This window comes from Nothobranchius furzeri, chromosome 17 (genome assembly GCF_043380555.1).
Source record: "Nothobranchius furzeri strain GRZ-AD chromosome 17, NfurGRZ-RIMD1, whole genome shotgun sequence".
In the NCBI taxonomy this organism is placed as follows: domain Eukaryota; kingdom Metazoa; phylum Chordata; class Actinopteri; order Cyprinodontiformes; family Nothobranchiidae; genus Nothobranchius; species Nothobranchius furzeri.
The window spans coordinates 34,201,033-34,227,862 of NC_091757.1; the positions used below are offsets into that span (position 1 = coordinate 34,201,033).

General features: G+C 39.9%; 1 protein-coding gene across 5 annotated transcripts in view; it reads left to right on the forward strand.

The window, feature by feature from the left end:
- The first annotated feature begins 376 nt into the window (after positions 1-376).
- The window catches only part of fgfr1a (fibroblast growth factor receptor 1a), a 50,043-nt gene continuing 23,589 nt past the window's right edge, over positions 377-26,830 (forward strand). For all 5 annotated transcript variants that reach the window (XM_015972083.3, XM_015972085.3, XM_015972084.3 and 2 more), the window contains exons 1-2: positions 377-971; positions 6,035-6,215. In XM_015972083.3, coding sequence (XP_015827569.1) covers positions 6,062-6,215 — 154 coding nt within the window. In that variant the 5' untranslated portion in view covers positions 377-971; positions 6,035-6,061. The remainder of the gene's footprint in view (positions 972-6,034; positions 6,216-26,830) is intronic.

A 26,830-nucleotide genomic window follows, 5' to 3' on the forward strand; every position in this document is an offset into this window, starting at 1 on the left:
TTGCTTGTTTCAGGCTGGCTGATCACAGATTACGCAATCATATTTAATATTGACAGATTTTGATAACAAGCTATTTTTTGGCACATCTATAATTATACTCTTCAGGTTTTTTTTCTATCTTTATTGATGAAGAGGTAAAAGTACTTATTAACTTTAAGACAAAGCAACTACATTGTGGGATACGTGAAATAAAAATAAAATAATTTAGTTGAATAATAATAAAAATAATAATAATAATAATAATTCTTATAATTATTATTTATTTATATAGGCTTTTATTTTGTAGTGGTAAAGCGGAAGCTGTGCGTGTAACGTCTGCCGCGTAGCCTGAAGTCTGGAGAGAATGTTCACGCTCAGATTTTAGAGGGGGAGGTTTGCAGCTGTCTGGACTCGCGTTGTGGAAACAGCGTTTCTCCGCCAGGAATGGTCAAAACATTTCCCCAAGAGCAATTTAACAACGAACTTTTAATCAGTTTTTCATTGTGCTGTTTTCCTCTTCGGTTATTCTGTTTGACTGAGTTTAAGAACTTGATGGTAACAGTTTGGTAACTGTGGACCGTAGTTTTCATCTCGTGTGAGACGTGATAAAGAGATTACCGCAAACCAACGCACAAGCTCGCTTTTTCGGACCTGACTAGCTTAGGTAAGATGCAGTAAAGTCGTCCAGGTGGAACTCAAAGGAAAAGGTAGAAGTACGTATATGCCGAACACGTATCGACGTTTTACATCTCTTTTTTTCCCCCTTGGCTCGACATTCTTTTTTTGTATGAAAAGTTGCCGAAAATGCGCAAACTGGTTAGCTAACCGCGGAGAGCTCGGCGCGTGCGAGCTTCGTTAACGGGCCACACATTTAACCTCAGCGGATTCCCAGTTTGTCCTTTTTTCTGGATCTTTTCCTGCATCCAGTCTCCTCTCTGGACCCTGCCTAGTCTGACCCAACACTGGCTGTTTCACAGCTCCCCGCCACTAAGGTGAGCTACTAATTTTATTCCGTCACTTTTTAATTTTTGCTTCATTTACATGTTTGTTTACAAGTTTAAGGGGTTAGCCATTGTCATGTTAGTGAGTTTTATATAAGGAGTTCGTTTTTTTAAAAAGGTGCAAAAAAAGTTGTGTCCCTTAAAGTTGACAAATTATTTAATAAAATTCTGTCTTTCGATTGCAAGATGTTTATGACCGACAATGTGTTTTTGTTCAACAAGTTTATTTTTTCTTCCCTTTGAGAAATCAGAGCTTCATGTGTATAAGATTAGAACCTCCCCCATGCTCGTAAATGAAAGGGTAAGATTTAAGCAGAAGAAAAGTGTTGCCCCCAGTCCTGTTCTTTGTTAAAGCTGCCTTTTAAAAGCAAAACTGGATAGCTCCCCACATCAAGGAAAATGTCTCGAAAGCACATGACGCCATTTTCCTCTTTAATGTACTCATTTAAATTCATGCATACACACACCTTTTCTGTGTGCTTTTGTTTACACAATTACAGTCAAATGTGTCTGAAACATTTACTTTCCAGCTCCAGACAGACTAAATAATGTTGAGTCCTCACTTAACCCAGTAACATGGAAAGGCTTGTCTGATGTCCTGTAAAATAAAAAATGTTGTGCTATGAAGGGAGAGAGGGTGAAGGTGGGTGGTTAAGAAAAGGACCATATAGGGAGAAAAAGTTTTTAGTTTTCCTAAACCATAATGACAAGTGGAAGAACGTTTTGCCCTTTTAATTTACCCGACTGCTCCCGTAGCATTTGAGCTCTTTGCTTTGATTTATATAGTGTTCAAACATTAAGCAATCCATCTATTCCTACAGAATAGTGATGCACCGTTATGAAAATTTTGGGCCGATAGATATCCAATATTAAGATCACTCTTATGGCCAATAACCAATATAGTGGCATTAGTGCTTCTAAAATCAGCAGATTTTGTATAGAATGAAAATTATTAAAGCTGAATTTACATAATGTACACACAATGCACACATTGATGGTTCTGAGATGATTTAATTCACTGTTCACATGACTAAACAATTACACATCACCCCCTTCACCCTCTGAAACAGGCAAACAAATGGAAACAAGATGGAAAAAATATCGGTTGTTAATATTGGCCCGGTTTTATTTATCGGGCCGATATTGATGCCGATATATTGTCCAGCCCTACTACTAGGGTTGTCACGGTGTGAAAATTTAACCTCACGGTTATTGTGACCAAAATTATCACGTTTTCGGTATTATCGCTGTATTTTTTTTAAAGATGTTACATTTTCAGACAACTAAATGAACCCTGTATATCAGGAAAATATTGTCCTCAGTTTGTCTAAATTTTGCTTAATATTTGTTATTTTGTAATTATGTTGTTTATTTGTTTATATTTTTCCCCTCTAGTCTTTAAAATACCAATATTTGCCCATAACTTCTTATTTTTTGTCTGTTTGATGTCATTATTTTAAAAATAGATCAGATGATACTCAGTACTCAAGTAGCCTTCTAATACTTTTTTTACCCTTACTTGAGTAATAAACCCTATACCAGGAAAATATTGTCCTCGGTTTGTGTCCTTCCAGTGAGCTTTGCAGATGTGGGAAAATGTCATCAGGCAGTAATCATTGTTAAATTCATAATGATTCCCGGAGAGAGACCAACTCTTATCTGCCCCTGGGAGCCCCGTAATGCATAGCGTCATTTCAACATGGGGGTGTCCGTGTTGCAGGTATCGGGCCGGCACAATCCCCACTAACAGCTTAAATATAAATTACTGAGGGAACGTCCGGGTGCCAGTTGAGCTATTTGCCTGTGAGGCTAGACTATGGGCATAAAACGTTAACGGCTATGTACGTCCAATTAACTCTATAACTGAACCTTTAGCATAAGCTATCAACCATCACTACATTTATAAACTCATGGCGCACCTCATATAGGTGGATTTGTATGCTTGGGTGCACTTTACTAACCTGAAATGCAAAAAAAAAGAGACAGAGACATCAGAATGGAGTGGTTTCTGTGAACTGCTGCTCCCGAATAACGGTAGATGGGACACAGCGCTCCACTAGCCGTCTCGCATCCCCCCCCGCCACCTTGTGGAGAACCTCGGTATTGCACCCCACACTTTCCTATTCTTATTTTATTACTTTTACTAAATTACACCACTAAATACTTTAACAAAATTATGTGACCACACTTTGTGGGCGTCACACTCGCGACACGGTTTATATGCAGGTAGCGGCGCTGCGGCTGCTTTATATAGCGACTCATTGCATTCTCCCTCAACCCAAACCCTCGGATCACGCATTTTAGCTAAAACGCTAACGTTAACTTGCCTTGCGTTGACTGTAGAGTTGTGGGTGATGGTCACTTAGATGTGTCATGAGATTTGAAGCGTTGCTGCCTTTCACAGACACTTTTTCTGCACGTGCTGCAAACAGGATAGACGTCTTCTATCAACTGTCCCTCGGCATTCATCAAATATCCCAAAAATGCCCGTACTTCCCACATTGTCTTCTTTGAGGGATAATAAATGTCCTGAGCGCTGTCGTCTCCTCCTTTGGCCATTATTTCAGCTTTAGCTTCAGGAAAGTTTTGGTTGTAAACAACAAAGTGTGCATGTGCCGCCGGCAACTTCAGCAGATGATACGGTGGCTGGTAAGGGTCACCGTAAGGGTCACCGCGCCTACACCGCAGCCACGGTAATCCACCGAGATAATATATTTTCGTCAACCTTTTTATCGGGGTTTACCACTACACTGGTTACCATGACAACCCTACCTACTACAGAAGTGTAGTTATACAAGCACCTGAATAATTTAGGATGTTACTTATGTTGCAACATTTTAGGCAGATTTTAAATGTTACTTTTCTTGTTTGTAGACTGAACGGTCTCATCTACAGAGCGGTACATAGTGTGCTGAAAATGATTCTTTGCATTTCAGTACCTGACAACTGATATCCTGCTTTTAATGCTGCTGTAGAACCACCTTTTCAGACTTTGTGACTGTGAGGAAGGGAAGAAGTCAGAGGTGTCTGTTTTTGTGAAAACAGTAGCCTCAGGGAGATGGTCTGATGATCTTGTGGCTACTGAACTGCTACCATGTGCAGACTGGTGCTGGTGACAAGAATGGACCAAAGTGGAAAGGGTGGATAAACGGTGGTACATAATCAGGGAGCTGAGGAATTTTATGCATGGATGGCAGTGAACAGTGATTATGGTGTGGGCCGTGTTATGGGTTTAGGTCTGTAACCTTTGTCTTTGTACAATGAGAGAAGCTAAATGTGTCGTGCATGTTCTAATCAGTTTGGTATAACCTTTTATTTGTTAGTTTGGCAGATCACCAGTGAAACACTTTTATTTTTTTTAGAGCATTAGTTGGGATTCTTATCAGACATTTAATTGTGTCCCTCATTTGTTAAATCAGTAAAACCAGTAGCAAGGAAATAGGAGTTGGTGTTATTCTGGCTTTATTTTTTAAATTAACGCTGAAAAAAACTTCACATTTAGAATCAGATGTTTGGCAGCTGAAAGGAAAGAATTAAGTTAAGTTTTTATTAGAGGAAGGACTGGTTGTAGTTTATTGGGTTCTTTTAGTCTGGATAATTTAGGTTGTTGATCCAATTAATTAGAGTCTAAAATTAAAACATGCTCATTTTACCCAGCTAATGGGTGTGTATGTGCAGTCTACTTTCAATGGCTTAAAATACAAAAAAGTACTTTATGATTGGTCTAATTAGCACAAAGTTGTATCTTGAAACATATAATTGGGACAAAAATTTACCCATGCTCAAGGCTGACACGTTTTTGATTATCTCACAAAATCAATACTTTGTGTGTGTGTGTGTGTGTGCGCGCGTGCGTGCGTGCGTGCGCAAGAAATGACTCAAAACCCTGTTTTACTCATGCTCCTGTAGGAGAGAGAAATAAAAACACCCTGTCACACACTTAAAAACAAAATCCTTTCTCTTTCAAATCCTGATGTGGTGATGGCTCGTGAGGGGCTGGTCCACTACTCTTTGCGGTTGTGTGACAGCTAAAGCATTTTCCCAAACATTGACTCATAGCTTACTGAGCAGAGATGACCAAGCTTCTTTATCCCCCTTGGATCCCCCTTGACCCGCCTTAGCTGTTCTTGGAAAGTGAAATTGAATTGGTTTTGATGAGAACACGACTGTTTCAGAGAGGAACATTCATAAAAGTGATTACCTCCTAAAGGAAATCACAGCTGTGTCTGTGCAGTACTTTATGTCAATCAGGATCGGGTTTTCTTAACCTAGAGATGACCCTGTTGTTGTTTTTTGTACAGCATTGACCGCATTTTTTAATTTGTTTTTCCTCCATTCACGAGCCATGTATTCCTAGGCTTGAGTTTCTTAGAAGTCTCATGGGGACAGATGGTTGTGGGGGGTTATTTGGGTTTAGGAAATAAAACCAACTGTTAGGTGATGGATCTCCAAGTGTGAAAATGTTGGCCTCTGTTGGTGTCCCATAACAGCCTTGAGTTTTTGGCTAAAACAAATTCTTAAAGGCATAGGATTGTGATATGCCAGTTGTGGCCAAGTGTTAATCTCAGTGGCCAGATGCTCCTGAATAATGACTCAAACAGATGTATTTTTTTTTCATGCCAACATGGATCGTAAACCTATACAGTGGTTAATAAAAAAATCCAGAATTTCTGTAGTCATTTAAATGTTCAAATAAGAGCAAGATTGTATTTTTGTTGTTTTATCACAAGCTATCAGAGCAAGTCTGGTTTTCTGCAATTTCTTATCTGTGTTTTCTACAAGTCTGCATAAATGCTGAAGTCCCGCCTTGACCCTTGTAAACATACAGGATATTCTCTTCTTTAATGGGAGAGGAAATCACTTGCTAACAAAAATGAATGCTGCCATTCCTGTTCTTAGTTTTTTTTACTGTGTTGCTTTGAACTTAAATTTACTCTTACATGTTAAAGTCCAGTTGCTTTCAGCAAATGTTGTCTTTTCCTCCTGTTTTAACTTGATCTTCTTTCTACTTGATCCCTAATGAGTTATTTATTTCTTCTGTTTTTTTTTTTTAGCTGTGCACTGTGAATGACGTGCAGCTAATGTCCCGGGGATCTGAATGGAGTTCCAGTCACGTAAAAGCCAACAGTTGTAGCTCTCTCAGCAGGATGCTGATGAGGCCAAGTGTACTTCTGTTTCTGACTTTTTTCGTCCAAATTTTGAGGACCCAGTGTCGGCCTGCTAACACAGATGAAGGTAGGCAGGTGTTATAACTTTGTGCAGTTTTTTTAAGTCATTTTATACATCCAGAACCTGTATTTTGCAGTGTTCATCTTCACTTACCATCCCTAATTTCCTGATGTTTCTTCAGCACACTTTACTCAACAAGTCGTAGTTAACATGTTTCTCTGTTCCCTTTTCATTATTAAATTAGTAAATAGTTTTTGTACATTTAAGAAAGTTGTATACAGCTTTTTCATGGAAATTTGCTGTTTTTCATTCATAAGACCTACTGTAAAAATTTTAGGCTTGTCTGACTATTACACAGGTTCAGCTCTAAAATGGGCAAAAGAGGCAGTGAAATCAAATCCTTAAAAATGTGTTTCTTGGAAACTGTCCAGCAGTGTAATAGCTCCCTGGACTTGTGGGTAGATGGGTTTGGATGTTTACGCTCCACGCTCGGAAGTGGAGAACAGCAAAAGAATATGATAAAGTTGAGTATTATAATTGAAGTAATTAAGCAACAGGGTCTCTCTTGGGCTCTGAGCCCTAAATAAACTTGGTGTGGTGGTGTTTAAGCCAGTGTTGGGACAGGGAGGAGTAAATGACTCCCATCTGTAGCCTGAAGGCTCCACTACCCAACAGTCTGTGCTTCTCTCTTTCTTTGGACTCAAAAGTTATTTGTTGTCAAAGAGAGGAGGTAGCTGTCATTGAACTATAATATAGCCTTTTTTAAAGAATGCTACTTTAAACTTTCCCTCAAGGATAGACTTTCTGGGGAGAGTGTTTGTTTTCTACGGTGAGCCATAAATTTCCACTTTTACACTTCACTGCACCCAATAAGTGATTGCCAAATGGCCAGGTACTATACTATCTGTGTCCTTCTGCCCCCCCCCCCCCCCCCCCCCCCACACACACACACACACACACACAACTTTCCTGGGAATACTTCACTTCCCCCCCCCGGTTCCCTACTGGGTGACGGATGGCTTCAGCTGTCAACAAACAATCACAGCAGAGACATTTGCTTGCATTGCTGTTCTCCTGAGTGGAGAGGCAAACTAGTTATATGGAAGTGCTTTTGATTTAAGCATTCTTTGTTTTTTTCAGTGTGATGTTCACATAAGAAAACAGCCAAGTTTCATCAAACAAATTTGATTCATTGACTTCACCTTGTGGGGGGATGAGATAAGTACTTTTCTTGGGGGGAAATCTTGACTTATTTGCTGATGTGAGTCTGAAGAAGAGCCACTAAAGCTCAGGCCACACTCTGGGTTTTCCCACCGCCCTTGCCAGTACAAAAAATAGTGAACGTGAGGGTGATTTAGCAGGTCTGTGGCTGCTTAGCATTCTCATGATCAGATTTGGCCTCCAGAAGTCTTTCAGCACTGTCAGAACCCTACAACTTTGCTCTGCAATCAACCAACAATGATAGACCCTGTGAGCGACGCTAAAATTTAATGACGAGAGTACAATACGAGAGTATGAAAACATGTTGATTTAAATGTGGATCTGCAAAAATCCTGAGTTTGACTCTTGTCACATGCAAACAGAGGAACAAAACCAATGCTGACGCAAGGATTGTTTTTGTATGAGCACAATCAGCACTCGTGTACACACCCCCAAGATGTTTTCTGGAGACTGACTTTTGTTTTCTTTCTTCTTTTCTTCTTTTGGGACATAACAAAACATTAGTTTTGGAAATAAAATCAATAATTTTTAAACTTGTAATAAAAATGTACTTAAAAAACAAAAATCCTGCCCAAGTCCAGATGACATTAGTTCTGTATGTCTGTAGCTTAGTGAAAAATCCAAAACTCTAAGATAATATTAATTCATTATTTAGGGTTTTTCAATTATTTTTGACATTTAAAGTAACCTTTACACTTAAAGCTTCTTTCCAGAGTATTTCTCTTATCCGATGACACCATCTAGTGGCTGACAAGCAAATCACACAAAAAGTATGTTGCTCTGTTTTTTTTTAAGATGGCGACTTCATGTTTCTGTTTATAAATGTGCTTCTGTAGCTGACAAACAGAGCTAAAACATGTTGTTTTACGAGTATTATTCTCGTGTCATGTTATGTTCTCATATATTTATATTTTAGAGACTTACTTGTCCGTGAAAAGTTAATCAACTCTGCATCAGCCTAGGTATTCCTTAAATTTGAAGCAAGTAAGCGGTAGTCTAATGCTATTGGTAAGTTCTGGTCAGCGCTCAGTTTCCTATTGCACAGAGCTCTGCGGGGCAGGGGGCATGCTTAGCAAAAAAAAAAAAAAGACGTATTGCTTACATTTCATTACAGTGCATGTTAAGATAATCATTTTTACGCAGTGTTTCCCTTACATAGGTGTAGCCGTTGCGGCCCGCCATAGCTGAAATCCCAGCACCACGCCTACAAGATCCCAAGTTTTATTGATTTTTTTATTTATTTTTTTTGCGCTGTTTCTCGAAGAAGCAGCGGGAACTACTCTGTTGTTGCTTGTGATCACAGCCGGCAGGCATCAAGGAGGAGGAGGCAGGGCACGGTGGTTACAGCTAGGGATGAGCCAGATGGTACGGATAAAGCATTTTTGACGATTACGAGCATGAAATGAGTTAAACTCGTAAATATCAGTAATCGTGCTGAAGGAAAATCCTCATTGGGTAACTGACGGTCTTCACGCTCTGTGATTGGCCAGTCACATAGAGCGCCCGCCCCTCCCTACACACAAAACTCTGCAGTCGGGAGCTCAGTCCGGCCCATGCAACTACGCACACACACAGACATTAATGGATCTCTGTGCTTGCTTCACTGTTGCTCACATTTCTTCAGTACTCCCTAGGTTTTCTTCAGCTCGCCTCTTTTTCGGTTTAATATTTAAAGTTACTTTTTTCTTAACGTACGTGGTGCATTTGACAAGACAGAGTTGAAAACGGCTCGTGCATGTGTCGGTCTCTGCCTCCGCTCCGGTCGTTTTTTAAAATTATTTTAACTCTCTCTCTCCCTCTCTCCTTCTCTCTCTCTCTCTCTCTCTCTCTCTCTCTCTCTCTCTCTCCCTCTCTCACTCACACACACACACACACACACACACCTTAATCAACATTGTTTTGTTTAACTCGTCTCGTCTCGTCTCGTCTTCCTCCGCTTATCCGGGTCCGGGTCGCGGGGGCAGCATCCCAACTAGGGAGCTCCAGGCCGTCCTCTCCCCGGCCTTGTCCACCAGCTCCTCCGGCAGGACCCCAAGGCGTTCCCGAACCAGATTGGAGATGTAACCTCTCCAACGTGTCCTGGGTCGACCCGGGGGCCTTCTGCCGGCAGGACATGCCCGAAACACCTCCCCGGGGAGGCGTCCAGGAGGCATCCTGACCAGATGCCCAAACCACCTCAACTGGCTCCTTTCGATCCGGAGGAGCAGCGGTTCTACTCCGAGTCCCTCCCGAATGTCCGAGCTCCTCACCCTATGTCTAAGGCTGAGCCCGGCCACCCTACGGAGGAAACTCATTTCAGCCGCTTGTATCCGCGATCTCGTTCTTTCGGTCATTACCCAAAGCTCATGACCATAGGTGAGGATTGGGACGTAGATCGACCGGTAAATCGAGAGCCTGGCTTTCTGGCTCAGCTCCCTCTTCCCCACGACAGATCGGCTCAGCGTCCGCATCACTGCAGACGCCGAACCAATCCGCCTGTCGATCTCCCGATCCCTCCTACCCTCACTCGTGAACAAGACCCCGAGATACTTAAACTCCTCCACTTGAGGTAGGACCTCTCCCCCGACCCGGAGGTGGCAAGCCACCCTTTTCCGGTCGAGAACCATGGTCTCAGATTTGGAGGTGCTGATCCTCATCCCAGCCGCTTCACATTCGGCCGCGAACCTACCCAGCAAGAGCTGAAGGTCAGAGCTGGATGAAGCTAGGAGGACCACATCATCCGCAAAAAGCAGAGACGAGATTCTCCTGCCACCAAACTCGACACACAGTGTGTCGAGTTTTGTTTAACTGTGTGTGGGAAAAATGCCAACAACGTTAGGAAAAAATCAGTTTAATCAAATTAAAATAAAAAAATTCAAAAGCTATTTGGTTCTAGTATTTCATATTTCCTAGTTCCTACTGCATGAGTTCAGATGCATTAATTCATGTACTTAAATATTAATGTTCTGATTTTACTGAAAAACCTGTAATAGTTCCTTTACTATTGTGATCAAAAATATTTCATCTCAATTCTGAGGCTGCTCTGTAAATAGTTTTCAAATAAACAATACACATAGCAACTTCTGATCAATCCATATCAATTTCAGATTTAAATTAATGTATTGATGTAGACCACACCCACTAATTTCCAAATTATACATAAGAGGTGCATTCATCTGCGTATCTCCTTTGATCTGCATTAGTGAAATTTTCAGCACCAGAACAATGAAGCAAAGAAACAGATTCCTGAGTTTGTTAGTAATTTTATTTATTAGGTGCATCTGACCTGTTCTATTTTTCTCTGAAATGAGATCAAATCAGTGCTTCTATGGGTGGTCTCCTCTCTGCTCTAGAAAAATGTACTTTATTATAATGTTCACTGTAATGCATCTTGATGTTCTTAACAAATAAATTAAATCAAAGATATTGGTCAATAATGCCAAATATGTAAATTTGTGTTTCAGTCATTTTTATTCTGGCTTAAAAATACTTCATTAAGTCTACTAAGCAGGGGTGTAGAACGTGTTTAATAGGGCCAGCCCAGTAATGATCTTGGACCAAAATAAAGAGGGCAGAAAGTCAAATAAAGGGGGGCAAAAAGAGATGTTTTTCCAGACGCCAAGAAAATTAAATGCCAAATCCCCCCTGCAAAGTGTGTCACTGAGAGTTTAAAACAGAAATTATTCTTGTGCAAATATTGGTGTATTCACCTATAATACTAGTTATTAAAATGCAGCAGTTGCTGGATTGGTGCAGTTCAAAGCTGAGTGCATCAAATAAAACAATATTAACATAAAGGTGAGACGTGTCATAATCCCCCCCCAAAAAAAAACCCGCCACCACAGCTGGAAAAATTCCTAGGGGAAACACTGTTACGGATTTCTGACAAATCATACATTTTTTCTGAAAAGGAAAAACTCCGGAAAGCTGCTTTAAAACTAATGTTTAGAAATGTGGTGTTTTCTGTGTCATTAACATGTGCTGCTGAAGATTAACTTTTAAAAATTAATTGGATGGTTTCAGAAGGATGTGATTCATGGTTCTCGGTAAATTTAATAAACACTGCTGAGAACAGAAGCAACTTATCAGTCTTCTGAAACATCTCCTGACCTGGGAGGGCAGATAAGGAACGTCTAGTATCCTTTAAGTGTTATGTATTACTCGTTTATTTATCAACACTTGTCTACAAAATTCTTGTGCAACAAGAGCTTGTGATTTTTTTCCATAGACAAAGGTTTAAGAAGCAGGTGGTGGTGGTTTTATTGTGTTTGTCTATTGAAAGGCATAATATGAAGCTAAACGTAGCAGAGCTGATTTGAAGAACAACACAATCTTGTAGCTCCCAAGTGCTAATCCATGCTGATCGTCAGCAGCTCATTTAAGAATGAAAGGTCCTCCTTTGGAGTGCTTTGGGGAAGGGCACTCTCTCTTTGAATTTCTTTTTTGTACTTGCTAGCATGCATTGTTTTAGGCTTCTTTTTCTTTTTGGCTTCCTGCTAGCGCTGCCTTTTGCCCCCCCACCCCCACACGCACACACAAGACCCAATGTGGTGTTTCATCAGCAAAGGAAGCTTGACTTTCCTAAAATCAGCCATTACACCAGCAAACACAGGAAATCCCAGAAGTCATTCACACTACATATTGCTTCCTATGTTGAAAAAAGAGCAAGGTCCCTAGACTGAAGCAGACACTCCTCTTTAGTTAGATTTAACAGTCCTCCTTTATACCCGCATTCCTTTAAAACGTAGTGTACTGCACCAAACTTCTTTTGTGAGTTTTGTAATTAGGCTGATTATAAATTATGTCAGTCAATTTTGATAGATGGTTCACTGCACACGTGTTAGAACATTCCAGGTGGTTTTGCTTCTGAAAGTGGTCTTTAATCAATGTTAATCCAATTATAGTTGCAGGGAGATTAACTGAGATGAAACATCCACATCCATGCTGTAGTTCTTTCTTAAAACACAGAACAGTTTTGTTACCTGTTGTCCCGCTACGTTTCGTTTGCGGCTGCAAACCAGGCTGACGCAGCGGGACGTAGCGGGAAAACAGGTAACAAAACTGTTCTGTGTTTTAAGAACTACAGCATGGAGTTAGAAATACGACACAGCAAGAACACACCTAAGATGAAACATCCACAGTACAAGTGTAAAAATTTGACCCTTGAGTTTAAAAAAACTGTGTGTGTGTGTGTGTGTGTGTGTGTGTGTGTGTGTAAGACTGTAGACACATTTTAGTGTCATATTTATTTACAAAGGTAAAAGTTTAGCTCTAATTTGTTGACTAATGGCATTTCTTTGACTGCATTTTGTTGTAATTTGTAGAAATGTTGAGAATTCTACTCTGAGCACAAATCGTTTTTGAGTTTTGCTTCAGTAAAGCAACACACTCATTTTACAGTTTTTACGATCGTTTTTATGATGTCTGGAGTCGGATTAAAAGCAGGGATGTTGACGCCGGTTTATCAGAGTCATCTCCAGGTTGCAGGCCGGAACTGAAAACATAGTGAACAGCCTCCACACATGATAAAGATGTTGTTTTTAGAGTACGTTATGATCACTCACAGTACATTAGATTACTTTACTTTAGAAAAAGCTGCTTGTAAAGCCAGAAGGCTCAGTAATTTTAAGGGGCTGTGTCATGATGGGCACAATATATGATAAAGTATTACCGAGCTGCACTATTTTTGGAAAACATGCAATGCGCAATAACGGTGATTAATGTTGCGATGATGATATGACTTGTAATAAACAAACACTTAATTCAAGAACAAAAAATAAAAAATACAAATATCATAAAAATAGGAAAAGTACGAATTGTGATCAAGAGATGTGAGGAAAGGGAAAAAGAAAATGAACAAGAAAAGGCAACCTGTGGATCCTGGGAAAAGCAGAGCAAAAGTAACTCGGGTGTTTGCTAACCATCCACATTAAGTGCTGTCCACCTACACTGTAAAATAAATTCTGTTTTACAAAATAATTTTGGCAGCTGTGGTTGCCAGAAAAATTCAGTAAAAAATACTTTGAACATGTAAACCGTTTTACTGAACATACAGTAATTACAACATTGTTTACTTGTAAAATTTACATATTGTCTCATTATTTAATACAAATTTTATAAGGGATATTTTGTTAAAATAAAGATTTTTTTACTGTATTTTTAACTAAATATCCCCTATAAATTCACACTAAAAATGTGTATAAAATAATGAGACTATGTAAATTTTACAAGTAAACAATGTTGTAATTACTGTACGTTCAATAAAACTGTTTACATGTTCGAAGTATTTTTTACAGAATTTTTCTGGCAACCACAGCTTCCAAATTTATTTTGTAAAAACAACGGAATTTTTTTACAGGTGAATTACACAATGTTTTTCTGATGAATTAACCTGATCATGCTGTTATGCTTTTTTCCAGTTGGATTTACAATAATGTTTGTGTTTTTGTACATTCAATTAAATTCAATCTTACTGAAAAAGACCTTGCATAACAATAGAACTGTCAAAATGCCAGTGCAAAATTTTAAATACTTTCTGAAATTTTTATGTAAATTTGCTTACAATCTTTTTCTTTTTAGTAATATTTAGTTAAGCATATGTAATAATATTTCTAAACAAACTCAATGATGGCCAACAAACGTTCACCACCTAAATGCAACTTTAAAGAACAATGAGGCTTTATGTAGAAAATCACTAATGGAAAAAAAAAAAAAAAACGTACACTTGCATACCTTTCAAACATTTATTTTGAACCTAATTTAACCAACTGTAAAAATATGTGGACAAGTTTTAAGGTCCACAATCTTCATACAATGGAAAAAAAAATACTCTGCTGTCGTGAAGAGCTTTAACATTCTAATAATTTCAGAATGCAACTTTCTAGAACAGTAAACATACTACCACTAAAAATCAGTATGGATTTGCCACAAAGCAAATACAACAATGGAGAAACTGTGAACACTTGAATGCAGTGTAAACTTTTATGGTGTTACTACTTCGCAACAGTCTCATAGTTTGAAAACTCTGACTTTTGTCCAGTTTCAGACATCACACCACTTGTGATCTGAAAGTTCTTGAATCAAGGTGAGGACGTTGGGGTCCACATAATTTTTTTTTTTACAAAGGACAACAAAAATACTCTGCTGTCATAAAGCAAGAGCTTTAACATACCATTAATTTCAGAATGCAACTTTCTAGAACAACAAAGGTACTAGCACTTAAAATCAGAATGGATTTGCTATAAAGCAAAAACAAAAGTAGAGAAACGGTGAACACTTGTATGCAGTCTAAACTCTTATGTGGTTACTTCTTTACAAAAGTCTCAGTCATGGTTGGAAAACTCACTGACTTTAGTCCAGTTTCGGACATCACACCACTCATGATCTGAAAGTTCTTGAATCAAGGTGAGGACTCGGGGGTTCACATGCAGTCTGGATTTGCCAGTTTCTTCCACTTTGGTGCCGTTTTCTGGGTTGATAGAGAAGAAACACCTTAAGACAAGGAAGACAAACATAAAACTACATCAAAATTTGATTCACAAAGCACTGAACTTTAGATTTAAAGACCAAGTTCACAGACAAATGGTTTTTTACTTTTTTTGTATTGTGATTGGTCACTGAGTTTAACATTAGGGCTGAACATGAAAATGGTCTACCAGTATCTCCTGCATTAGCTGTTAATGAAAAATAGACAGGGAGCACTAGGATTAGAAAAATCAATCAACTGCACATCACATTGTAAAGTTAGCATTCATGGACTTGGCCATCTTGGCTCATGATGGGGAAGGCGCTCCCTGGCCAACCAAGAGACATAGTCCCTCCAGCATGTCCAGGGTCTTTCCCTGGGTCTCCTTCCAGTTGGACATGCCCGGAAAACCTCACCAGGGGGGTGTTCAGGAGGCATCCTGACCAGATGCCCGAGCCACATTTGTGGAGATAAAACGTCAAAGTTGCAGAGCAAATAAAGTCAATAGCAGAGTCACATTGCTGTTAGCCAATCAGAGGTGAGATGTTCAGATATCAGAAAATAAGACTCCAAAGCCTGCCATCTTCTCCACCTCTTCTCTGGCTCACTTCCACTTTCTGAAACATGAGCGCCAGAGCTTTTCCCCCAACAGAGATTGATTGACAAGGCATTCATTTATACTAGAGACTACTAACAGATGGTCTTGAAAGACCAAGTTCACTAGTTTTTTTCAATACATTTGCATTGGTCTTTAGGTTAAATGAATACTGTGTGAGTTCATCTCTGTTAAAAAAAAGAGCTTTGGTGCTCCTGTTTCAGGTAGTAGGAGTTGGCAACAGGAATCAGGTGAAGAAAACAGCAGAATTTGGAGACTTGCATCCTAATATTTGTGCTAGCTCTGCATTGTTGATGTTTTATCTCCACAAAGAACACAAGCCTTAAGGAGTTGTGTTGTGGAGTTGCTAATGCTAACTGTTAGCTTCTACTAGTCAAGGTGTGCTCAGCTCACTTCTGGATGCTAAACCAACAACTGCCGTCTTTCTTGTGAGAAAAGAAAGGTTTAGTCCATGAATGTAAATTTTCAGTGTAATGAAGATCTGACTGGCTGCGCAGTGGTTAGAGCTGTTGCCTTGTAGCAAGAAGGTCCTGGGTTCGCTTCCCGGCCTGGGATCTTTCTGCATGGAGTTTGCATGTTCTCCCTGTGCATGCGTGGGTTCTCTCCGGGTACTCTGGCTTTCTCCCACAGTCCAAAAACATGACTGTTAGGGTAACTGGTCTGTCTAAATTGTCCTTAGGTGTGAGTATGTGTGTGCATGATTGTTTGTCCTGTGTGTGTCTGTGTTGCCCTGCGATGGACTGGCTCTCTGTCCAGGGTGTACCCTGCCTGATTGCCCGTTGACCACTGGAGATAGGCACCAGCCCCCCCGCGACCCTGCGTGGACAAAGCAGGTTCAGAAGATGGATGGATGGATGAAGATCTGACTGGCTTTTCTAATCTGAGCATTTTTCTTTGTCTATTTTCTATCAGAAGCAAAAGCAGAAGATTGAGGTAGAACACTAGTTTCACTTTCAGCCTGCATGAAAAACTCAGTGACCAATCATATTTCAAAACTAACAACTAAAAAAAAATGTTTCTCAGTATACCTGCTCTTCAAACTATAAGCAAAACAAAGACATGGTACATTCTTCTGCAATACCTTTTTTTTTTGCAAATCACATCTAAAAACATACCTCTGCAGAAACTCCAGCGTGCACGCTAGACCTAATGGGTAATGAATGTTCAGACAGTAGTAGCTCCCAAACATCATGCAAAATGCAGTGATGAAGCAGGAGATGTTGTTGTGCCCAACCTCTTGATCCGCACTCAACATGAACCGTTTAGCATAATAGCAGGATCGCCCTAAAGAGAAAAAAAGAGAAAATTAAGACTTCTGATACAATAATATTTATATAAAAATTTGAAAGAATAGTGTAAAGAAAAACAACGAAAAGACAAAAAAAAAAATAAATAAAAAACCCAGGGTCAGAGACTGGTATCATACTTACATGACAGTGTGTGGCAAAAAACAGACATAAAAAAAGAAAAGCAATATAAAGAAAATGACAGAATACAAATATCAAGTACAGAGGAAAAACATAAGAACATTTTCAAAGCACAAACAAAATATGCAAGACAGATTAAAGAAAACAAGACAAAAAACAACCAGAAAAAACAACAAAATATTCTGAACTTAACACACACAATGACGGTAGGTGTCATGGGGACATTTTCCATCTGTACTTCTTCAGCCAGACATGTGTCCTCCACATAGAAAAACATTGCTTCTTTGAACATCTTAGGTGTGTACTTGCTGTGTCGTGGTTCTAATTCCATGCTTTCGTTCTTTTTAAACACAGAAACTGTTTTGTTTACCTGTTTTGTAGCTACAGTTTCGCCGACAGCTGCCGACTCCTTCAGGCTGACGCTGATGGTGGCGCGTCACTTCCTTCTCCGTTTATCTGCGGGCAGCAGAGGACGTTGTCGCCCTCTACTGCCCGCTCTCCCCTCTCCGATGATGCAGTCCCATGCGTGGTCCAGCGTGTAAACTCCGTCATCCCTGTTCATGGTCCCACATCCACGTCTCCTTATCTCGATTGCTTCCTTGATCCATCTGCTGCCCGCAGATAAACGGAGAAGGAAGTGACGCGCCACCATCAGCGTCAGCCTGAAGAAGTCGGCAGCCGTCGGCGAAACTGTAGCTACAAAACAGGTAAACAAAACAGTTTCTGTGTTTAAAAAGAACGAAAGCATGGAATTAGAACCACGACACAGCAAGTACACACCTAAGATGTTCAAAGAAGCAATGTTTTTCTATTTTCTATTTATTTGTTTTGGTTCTGTGTATTTGAACACTTTTTTGAATGTATGCGCTCTTGAATATGTTGTTCTTAGTGGTCATCGATGACAAACAGAAAATAGATCTGAATCTTTCAGGCAGTCACATACTTTAGCAATAACATCTTCTGCTAGACAAATGTCATCTTTTAAAAGTGACTTCAGTTTATCAAAGTGTAATCCATTCCCAGCTCATGTACGTTTTGCATCTCTTCAACGATGGTCTGTATTGAGAATGCTGGTAGAAGTAGCTGTCCTTGAAGTTTTAGGTAGAAAAGACACACATTTCTGAGGAAAGCCTCACTGAAATTTGGAGACAATTCATTTGTCAGTGTGCCATTTGGGCTCTCGCCAGGCCCATCTTCTGCCTCACCACAAATCTGAAATGTGCTTTCCTTGTACAAAGCATCAATATTGAGCGCAGTAAAGCCTCTGTTTACGGGACATGAGCTGTGAATGATGATTTAACAGTAAAATTCTTTTTACAGCCTGTTACTTGGCACGCAATGGGCCGTCCCGCCATTATATGCTCCTTTAAATGAGCAACAAGTTCTTTCACAGTTTGACTTTGGCGCCCACACAACAAAATGGCACACTTCGAATTTTCAACAACGACTTTAGCTGGTTCAGGATGTGAAAGCACGTTGTGAACTCTATAAAATGAGTTTTAAACGCTGCAAATGTACAAAATGTCCATTTGCATTCAGTGCCATGGCATTTGAATAAACAACTAGGTTCGTTTCTGTGCACTCTGCAGTGCAACACATAGCCCCCAATGACTGTAAAGTTTTACTGCAAAAAGTGCAGGCAAGCATGTTAAAACAATGCTAGAAAACTTCAAAATGCGACAGCTCCGGCAAAGCTAAGCTAACTAGCTTTGCTGCACGATAAAACAAAAAAGAAAAAAAAATTCCCCTAAAAACAAACCACTGTGCTTTTTACATTTTAAGGAAATGAAAGTTAGCTTACAGACACTTGACGTTGACGTGGTCCTGTGGGTCCTCGGGAGAAAATATTTGGGCGGAATTCAGCCTCAGAGTCAGAGCCGTTAATTCAAACTTCGTCTAAATGGAAGTCAAGTGAGAACGAGGGCAGAACAGAGCGCTTCTGCTTCGCGAGCTGTATCAGAGCTGGAAGAGCAAAGTGTCCTCTGCCATGAGCTAAGTACGTTACAAATCACTATAGCCTTGCACCTATATTGGCCACAGTGAGGGAAATTTTGAGATTGTAGCAAAGAACTCAGTATAATTTTCCATGCATGATGTACGGAAGACTGATGTTGCCAAAAATGAAAAATAGAACAAAAATAAATAAATGAGAAAATACTATTGGAAATAACTAAACAAGGACATAAATTTATTTATAATTAAATGTTTTGTTAGAACTTTGTTTAATCTATTTATTAGTTTATTTCTTTCTATTTTCAGTTTTAGTTCCTCATTTATTTATTTATTTCCTCATATATTAATTTATTTACTTTCAGTTTTGTAAGGACAATTCCTTCACTTGGATTATCTGCATTATAAAATGTATCTTGTATCATCGACTAAGGATAAAGTGAAACGTGATTATTTGCTATAGCTTTTTTGATAAATGTGTTTTATTTAATGCTCTTGGGACAAGAAATAAGGCAAAACTTGAATGCATGAACTCTTTCTTTATTCAAATTGTATATATTTTTACAACCAATTAACGCATTCTGTTGGAGCCCCTATAATCCTGGGTCACTCAATGACTAATACTTTGTGCCATCACTGGTGGGTTTCTGAAGAGATGAACTGAAGCCCAGTGGGCCAGTCCCACCACTGCCATCTTGGCCTTGTCATCTGTCTTGTCACACCTGGAAAATGGGGAGCCTACATCACACCCATCTACTTCTGGTGACAGTGGCAGAAGTGTTAAGTGTCTGCCCCATGATCAGACAGTTGCAGGTTCAACCCCCACTCAGTCCATCACTGTCACTGGGCAAGTATTATTATTTTTTTTTTTGTTGTACCTGTTAACATTACATTTTCTGCTGTGTATTTGGCATTTTTAACATGGGACTCAAAAGGAACTTGATCCTATCTGGAACCAGCCATGCAGCATGCAGCCAACCAGCAGATGAGGGGGAACTGCAGTTGTCATAATTTTTTTTAAATTAATTATTATTGAAAATGTAAAATTTCATGGTAATAGGAACATTTAGAATAGATGTCGGTAAGAAATATTAATGAAATTGAAAAAGTTTGTTAACATGATACAAAGAATCCGAGACACTAAATCTGGGCTTTGAAACTTGCTGGATTGTTGGGGCTGGGGGTAAACGATTATTTTTAAAATGATTATTCTGACGATTATTTTATCGAATTGTCGACTGTTCTATTAATCTAGTGATTTTTTTATTGCACAATTAATAAAAACAAGAAAATCTGAAATAAATTCCTCCAAAAAATGATAAATTGTTACTGTATGAGAATAAACACTACAGACCTTCCATTTTGTATAACACTGCTATTATTGTGTGTTGGTTATGTTCTGGTGACATGTAGAACTTGGGAGAGCAGGCTGCTGCCTGAGAGATGGTTGGAGACGGTGTGTCTCCATGCTGCTTTGTTTTGGTCACTTATGTGCGTGAGGCGAGTGGTGTTACGACTCTTCCTGGGGAGTTTGGCTCGTGTGCAAAAAGGAAGGGACAATAACATTGCATTTAAAAGTTAAAATGATGATCAGCTTTATTTACAACAACAAAAAATCATAAATCTTTCCATCCACAGGTTGGGAATAATAAAACTAATTCTGCCTGTGGGGAAATAAAACAAAAGTACAAATAAGTAGGGATGTCCCACTGTGCAAAGATTACAGGGTTCTGGACCAAAATAAGGATCTCCGAAGGTCCAAACTCTAAACTGGGTGGTTAAACCAAACTCAAGGTGATATTTTAAACTAAACCGAAAACCCACAACACTCTAAATGTAATAAAAGGGAGATCTACGCCACAAAAAAGATGAACTATAAACCAAAACGTAACAGCTTATCCAAACGCTAGAAGCTTTTAGCGAAAATGCTAACAGTAGCTTTACCAACGTTAAGTTCAAGTTACCAAGTTTAAATAAACCAAAATATCCAGCAAACAGACCAGCACGGAGGAGAGATTGCTACCACAAATACAGCTCTCCTAATGTCTGAAAGAAGCTCCTTTATGAAGGGAGAAACGCTCATCTGCGGTAGAGACGAAGCAGCACATTTGACCCTGGAAGTTGTTGTCCGTTGCCGGGAGACGAAGGCGGACAAAACAAGAAAGAAATCTAGTAGCGAACGGACAATGTTCCAGTTCTTCGGTATTTGGCGGAGATGTTAGTGAAGGCGGAGAAGAGGGCGAACTAGAGGAAAAACAGGCAGATTCCTCCTTTTTACGAACTCCTGGGGATGCAACAAGTGGGCGTGGTGTGTCGACTACCGGATCTGACGTCGACAAATTTTTAGAATCGAGCCGTCGATGCCATTGATGCTTCGCTACAGCTCTATGGATTGTTTTGGTGTGATTTTCATGGAGAAACAAACGTGCTGCCTGTAAAATTTGACATCCAGCCAATCAGAAAGAAATGTGATTAAACTATATGTGGCGCATTACATGCTCCTCCTCCGTCATGTTTGCTTACTCTTAAGTTTTTCATTTGATCTTGTGAGATTTTCCCTCTGGGGAGTGTCGGTGTGTGAAATCAGTTGATGTGTAGTGTATCTGCCAAATTGCTGCACACCACACACTAAATTCATAATTTAATAATCACTACTGTACAGAGAAAAGTTGTATCTTTAAAAACAATATAAATTGTTTTTTTTACATCATAGAAATGTTGTTTTAGTGTTAAGTGAATTTATGTTGTTTTTAAAGTTACAACTTTTCTCTGTACAAATTGCACAGATCTGTTTTTCACATGAAAATACAATAATATTCACATTTTTTTTATTTTAAAATTACAATAATTGTTTGTTCAACTTTAAACAACATCATGCTGTAAAATAAACACCATATCACTGTATTGTGCTCCACAACTTTTTTATGTTGAGGTTTTACAGAATTTTACTGTTAATTCTACTGACTTTTTGTTACAGTGTAGGTGGCAGGCATCTAACCTATAAGAACCCACCCAGTTGGCCAAATGAGGGAAGGGCTCAGTTTGATTTGTCAACAACTGTTTGACAAAATGCATAAAGTGTAGCAAACATTTGAGCTGACCATACATTGCGTTTTATTGCGTTCTTTGTGATATTCGAATAGCGTGTGCTGATATCGTGATGACAATACATTAGCAACTTATATTGTGCAGCCCTACGGTTGACACTAGTGAGGTGTCATCCCCCCCCCCCCCCCTCTTTTCTTGGGGTACCACCATCATTTCAATTCAAATTCAAAATTACTTTACGAGGGTATTTATTTTGAATGATTCAGTTGAAGCATGGTTGAAAAGCAATGACATTGTCCATTGACATTGGTTACATTTCTTCAAAATTTTCTTTTTTATTTATTACATTTTTTTAATTTAATTGAGAAGGATACCAACTGTTTTGTCCACACCTGTATTTTGTTGTGAGAAAATTAGCTTAGACATTGAACTTTGGTCTTTGTATCCTTTTTCCACAAAGAGGATTTTTAAAATAAAGACTAAAAAACATCTTGGATTGTTGGGAGAAAAGTGCTTTGCATTTCTACTTGAGGTTAGCATTATAATTCTTAAGGTCTAATTAGTATTGTGTTGTTGCCCTGCTTCAGTCACTCACTGATGATTATGTGCAGGATCCTGCGAGCTCTTGTACCTGTTATTTAGTTCTCAGCACCTGATATTTTTCCCAGGAGCTTCTGCTGGTTCATGTGAGTTGAATAAAAGGAAACTACTTTGACTTCTGGCGATACATCAGCATGGTTGTCTGTCACATCACAGATGGGAGCCTGCAAAAGCCAAAATACAGCCTCGTGTTTTTGTTAAACGTGAGAGTGCTTTCATTAGAAAAATCCTGATTTGTATGGTTTGCATTTTTTCTTGTATTTGTAACACATTTCTTATATATTTGAAAGTTTTTTTGTAATGGAACTTTTTATGAATAACGTAGTAATTTAGAAGTATCCATATCCATATTTACACTTGGGTCAGCTATGCCTTGCCCTGGTAGGGTAATTGTGTGTACATTGGCATTGTCTGTGTGTTGTTTGTGCAAAGCCAACAGTTTTTTCCCAGCCCTACTCCTCCACAGTCCGTCTTTTGTTGAGACGACCATACACACCCACTTATGAACTGAATGGCTGGCTGAAATTCACACTTGCTTACTAGTGGGAGCCTCTGATTGTCAGGTAGAATCAGCAGCCGTGATTTCCTGCAGACATGATTCACTAGCAGTTGGATGTAAAGGGGTAAGCATCTTCTCTGACTTCAGCTTGGACCGTCTGCGGGAGAGCAAACACTGACTGTCTGCTGTGAGCACCTTTGGATGGGAGAAGAGCCCACAGTAGCACTGCTGCTCAGTGAGAAAAGTAGGAAGCTGTGTGCTTCATGGCAGTCCTCTCCAAAAGCAATACAACTCAAGCCCACTTTTATTTATTAAATTGGACACCACAGACTTCTCCGTGCCTATTTAGCCCTGCTCACATGCTCAGAGACATTGACATTCCTGAGAAGGCTGTGTAAACAAAACCTGGCTGTGGGAGGATAATCTGTCCCCACTTAAGCTGGGCGGACACTGTGCGACTTTTTCACTCGTAGCACTCAGCTTCAGCTCAAACTGTATGACTTCCTTGCAGGGTAGATCTCACGAGTCATGTGCTCTCACTGTACGACCCAGTTCTCGGATGCGACCTGACTGCTCACACTGTACGTCTGGTAGCAACACGTCGGACCTAAAATATATGCTAAAAATAGCAGTTTTTACACAACACGTCAGACTTTTTGTCTTTTTTTGCCTGTTGTCCTTCAGGAATGCTGCAGGAGGACACACAGGGATTTATGGGGGTTGGATGAGGAAAACGAAATAAAGAAAGTAAATCTGTGTTTTGTGATCAGTTTAATTTGACATGAACATGACAAAAACGCTTTCTTGACAATCCATGTCATTGTGTGTAAAAAAAAAAGTGTAGAAATAAAAACGAACAACGTATGTTATTAGGGAAATAGCGGGCGAGCGGTGTTGATGCATGATTGCGCATGCACCATGAGCGGTTCTGGTACTTTTTGGGTCGCAGCCGCTCGCTGCGCCGCTTCAACCCTTACGAGGAATGAGCAAAATATCAAACACTTCAGAAGTCCGTGCGAGCTCATGATTGCTGATCGGTAGCTGGTCACGTGGTGTTAATCGCTTCTCGTAACCCCCTGTATACTACACGACGCTCAGCGCAAAACTCGCCCCAATATTGTGGATTCTCGCACAAGTGGAAAATCACCTCAAAAAAATGAAAAAATCGCACAGTTTCCGCCCAGCTTTAGGGGATGCAAAACTGACGTAATGGTGCGTTCCAGTTGTCCTCGGAACCCATTTTTCCGAGATAGTTAGCCAGAAATGACGCAATGAACTCAGAATTCCGAGCTGCGAACTCGTAGGTTTCAGAGGTCCCCAAGATCCCAAATTTAAAGATGGCTATGCCTAGTGCTACCAGGAGGTACAGGTCCTTGTCAAAAAATTTGCATATTGTGATCAAGTTAATTATTTTCTGTAATGTACTGATAAAATTACTTTCATATATATTAGATTCATTACACACAACTGAAGTAGTTCAAGCCTTTTATTGTTTCAAATATTGCTGATTTTGGTATACAGCTCATGAAAACCCAAAATTCCTATCTCAAAAAAATTAGCATATAATGAAAAGGTTCTCTAAACGAGCTATTAACCTAATCATCTGAATCAACTAGTTAACTCTAAACACCTGCAAAAGATTCCTGAGGCCTTTAAAAACTCCCAGCCTGGTTCATTACTCAAAACCGCAATCATGGGTAAGACTGCCGACCTGACTGCTGTCCAGAAGGCCATCGTTGACACCCTCAAGCAAGAGGGTAAGACACAGAAAGAAATTTCTGAACAAACAGGCTGTTCCCCAGAGCGCTGTATCAAGGCACGTCAGTGGGAAGTCTGTGGGAAGGAAAAAGTGTGGCAAAAAACGCTGCACAACGAGAAGAGGTGACCGGACCCTGAGGAAGATTGTGGACAAGGACCGATTCCAGACCTTGGGGGACCTGCGGAAGCAGTGGACTGAGTCTGGAGTAGAAACATCCAGAAACACTGTGTACAGGCGTGTGCAGGAAATGGGCTACAGGTGCCACATTCCCCAGGTCAAACCAATTTTGAACCAGAAACAGCGGCAGAAGCGCCTGACCTGGGCTACAGAGAAGCAGCACTGGACAGTTGCTCAGTGGTCCAAAGTACTTTTTTCAGATGAAAGCTAATTTTGCTTGTCATTTGGAAATCAAGGTGCCAGAGTCTGGAGGAAGACTGAGGAGAGGGAAATGCCAAAATGCCTGAAGTCCAGTGTCAAGTACCCACAGTCAGTGATGGTCTGGGGTGCCATGTCAGCTGCTGGTGTTGGTCCACTGTGTTTTATCAAGGGCAGGGTCAATGCAGCTAGCTGTCAGGAGGATCACTTCATGCTTCCATCTGCTGAAAAGCTTAATGGAGATGAAGATTTAATTTTTCAGCACGACCTAGCACCTGCCCACAGTGCCAAAACCAGTGATAAATGGTTTACTGACCATGGTATTACTGTGCTCAATTGGCTTGCCAACTCTCCTGACCTGAACCCCATAGAGAATCTGTGGGATATTGTGAAGAGAAAGTTGAGAGACACAAGACCCAACACTCTGGATGAGCTTAAGGCCGCTATCGAAGCATCCTGGGCCTCCGTAACACCTCAGGAGTGCCACAGGCTGATTGCCTCCATGCCACGCCGCATTGAAGCAGTCATTTCTGCAAAAAGATTCCCGACCAAGTAATGAGTGCATAACTGAACATAATTATTTGAAGGTTGACTTTTTTTGTATCAAACACTTTTCTTTTATTGGTCGGAGGAAATATGCTAATTTTTTGAGATCGGAATTTTGGGTTTTCATGAGCTGTATGCCAAAATCATCAATATTAGAAACAATAAAAGGCTTGAACTACTTCCGTTGTGTGTAATGAATCTAATATATATGAAAGTCTAATGTTTATCAGTACATTACAGACAATAATGAACTTTATCACAATATAGTGTTTCCCTTACATAGCAGGGGTGTAGAATGTTTTTAATAGGGCCAGCCCGTTAATGATCTTGGACCAAAATAAAGGAAGCAGAAAGTCAAATAAAGGGGGGCAGAAGGAGATGTTTTTCCAGACGCCAAGCCGATGCTGGTCCATGTTGGTGCCTGTATTGTTGACTCATAACTTATCCATCATAACTGTTACATTGAATGTCCTCCCCCGCTGCACTGAACACCTTTTCTGTACAGTGAACGCTTGTTCTCATTGAAGCAACCAAACAGGAAGTGGAGCCAGCTGAGCTGCCTAGTGTCAGTCTCAATCACAAAGTGAGTGGGATGAGGTTCGGTTTAGAGCAGAACTGTAGGTTTGCTTGTGTGTGTTGCTAGCTGGTGTTAAACCATATTTAGCAGCCGTTAGAAACGCTTGTTTTAAGATCATACCAAAAGATGGAGGATATGTTAGCCCTGTTGGAATGCAGTCTCAAAAATATTAAGAAAAGTCCATGTGAATGTCAGTGGGAACCCAGCAAACATGTTTTGATTATCGTCTAAAGCTAAGACTAACACATTGAGCTCATTGATACAATGTGTAAAGGCATTCAGCAGAATACGTGAGCTTATACTAGCACTCAACTAACAAGAACACCCAATTACTTTCAACTGAGCTAGATGACCAAAATCATTGGATGATAAAGTTGGACAGCTGAAGAGAAGAGGTTAACTGGATGTTAATGTCATTTTCAACTAACGCAAAATTAATGGATGTTCAAACTTGTGTTTTGGTAAAACAACATTTCAGTGAAATCCCAAGTACACTGTTTCCTCTTTGTAATGTCACCCCTTTCATTTCTAACCGCTTGATGTAGACGGGTCCAAATGCTGCTGCTTCTTCCTCCCCTACTTTGGTTTTGAGGAGAAAGTTGATCCTACCCCCTGGCCC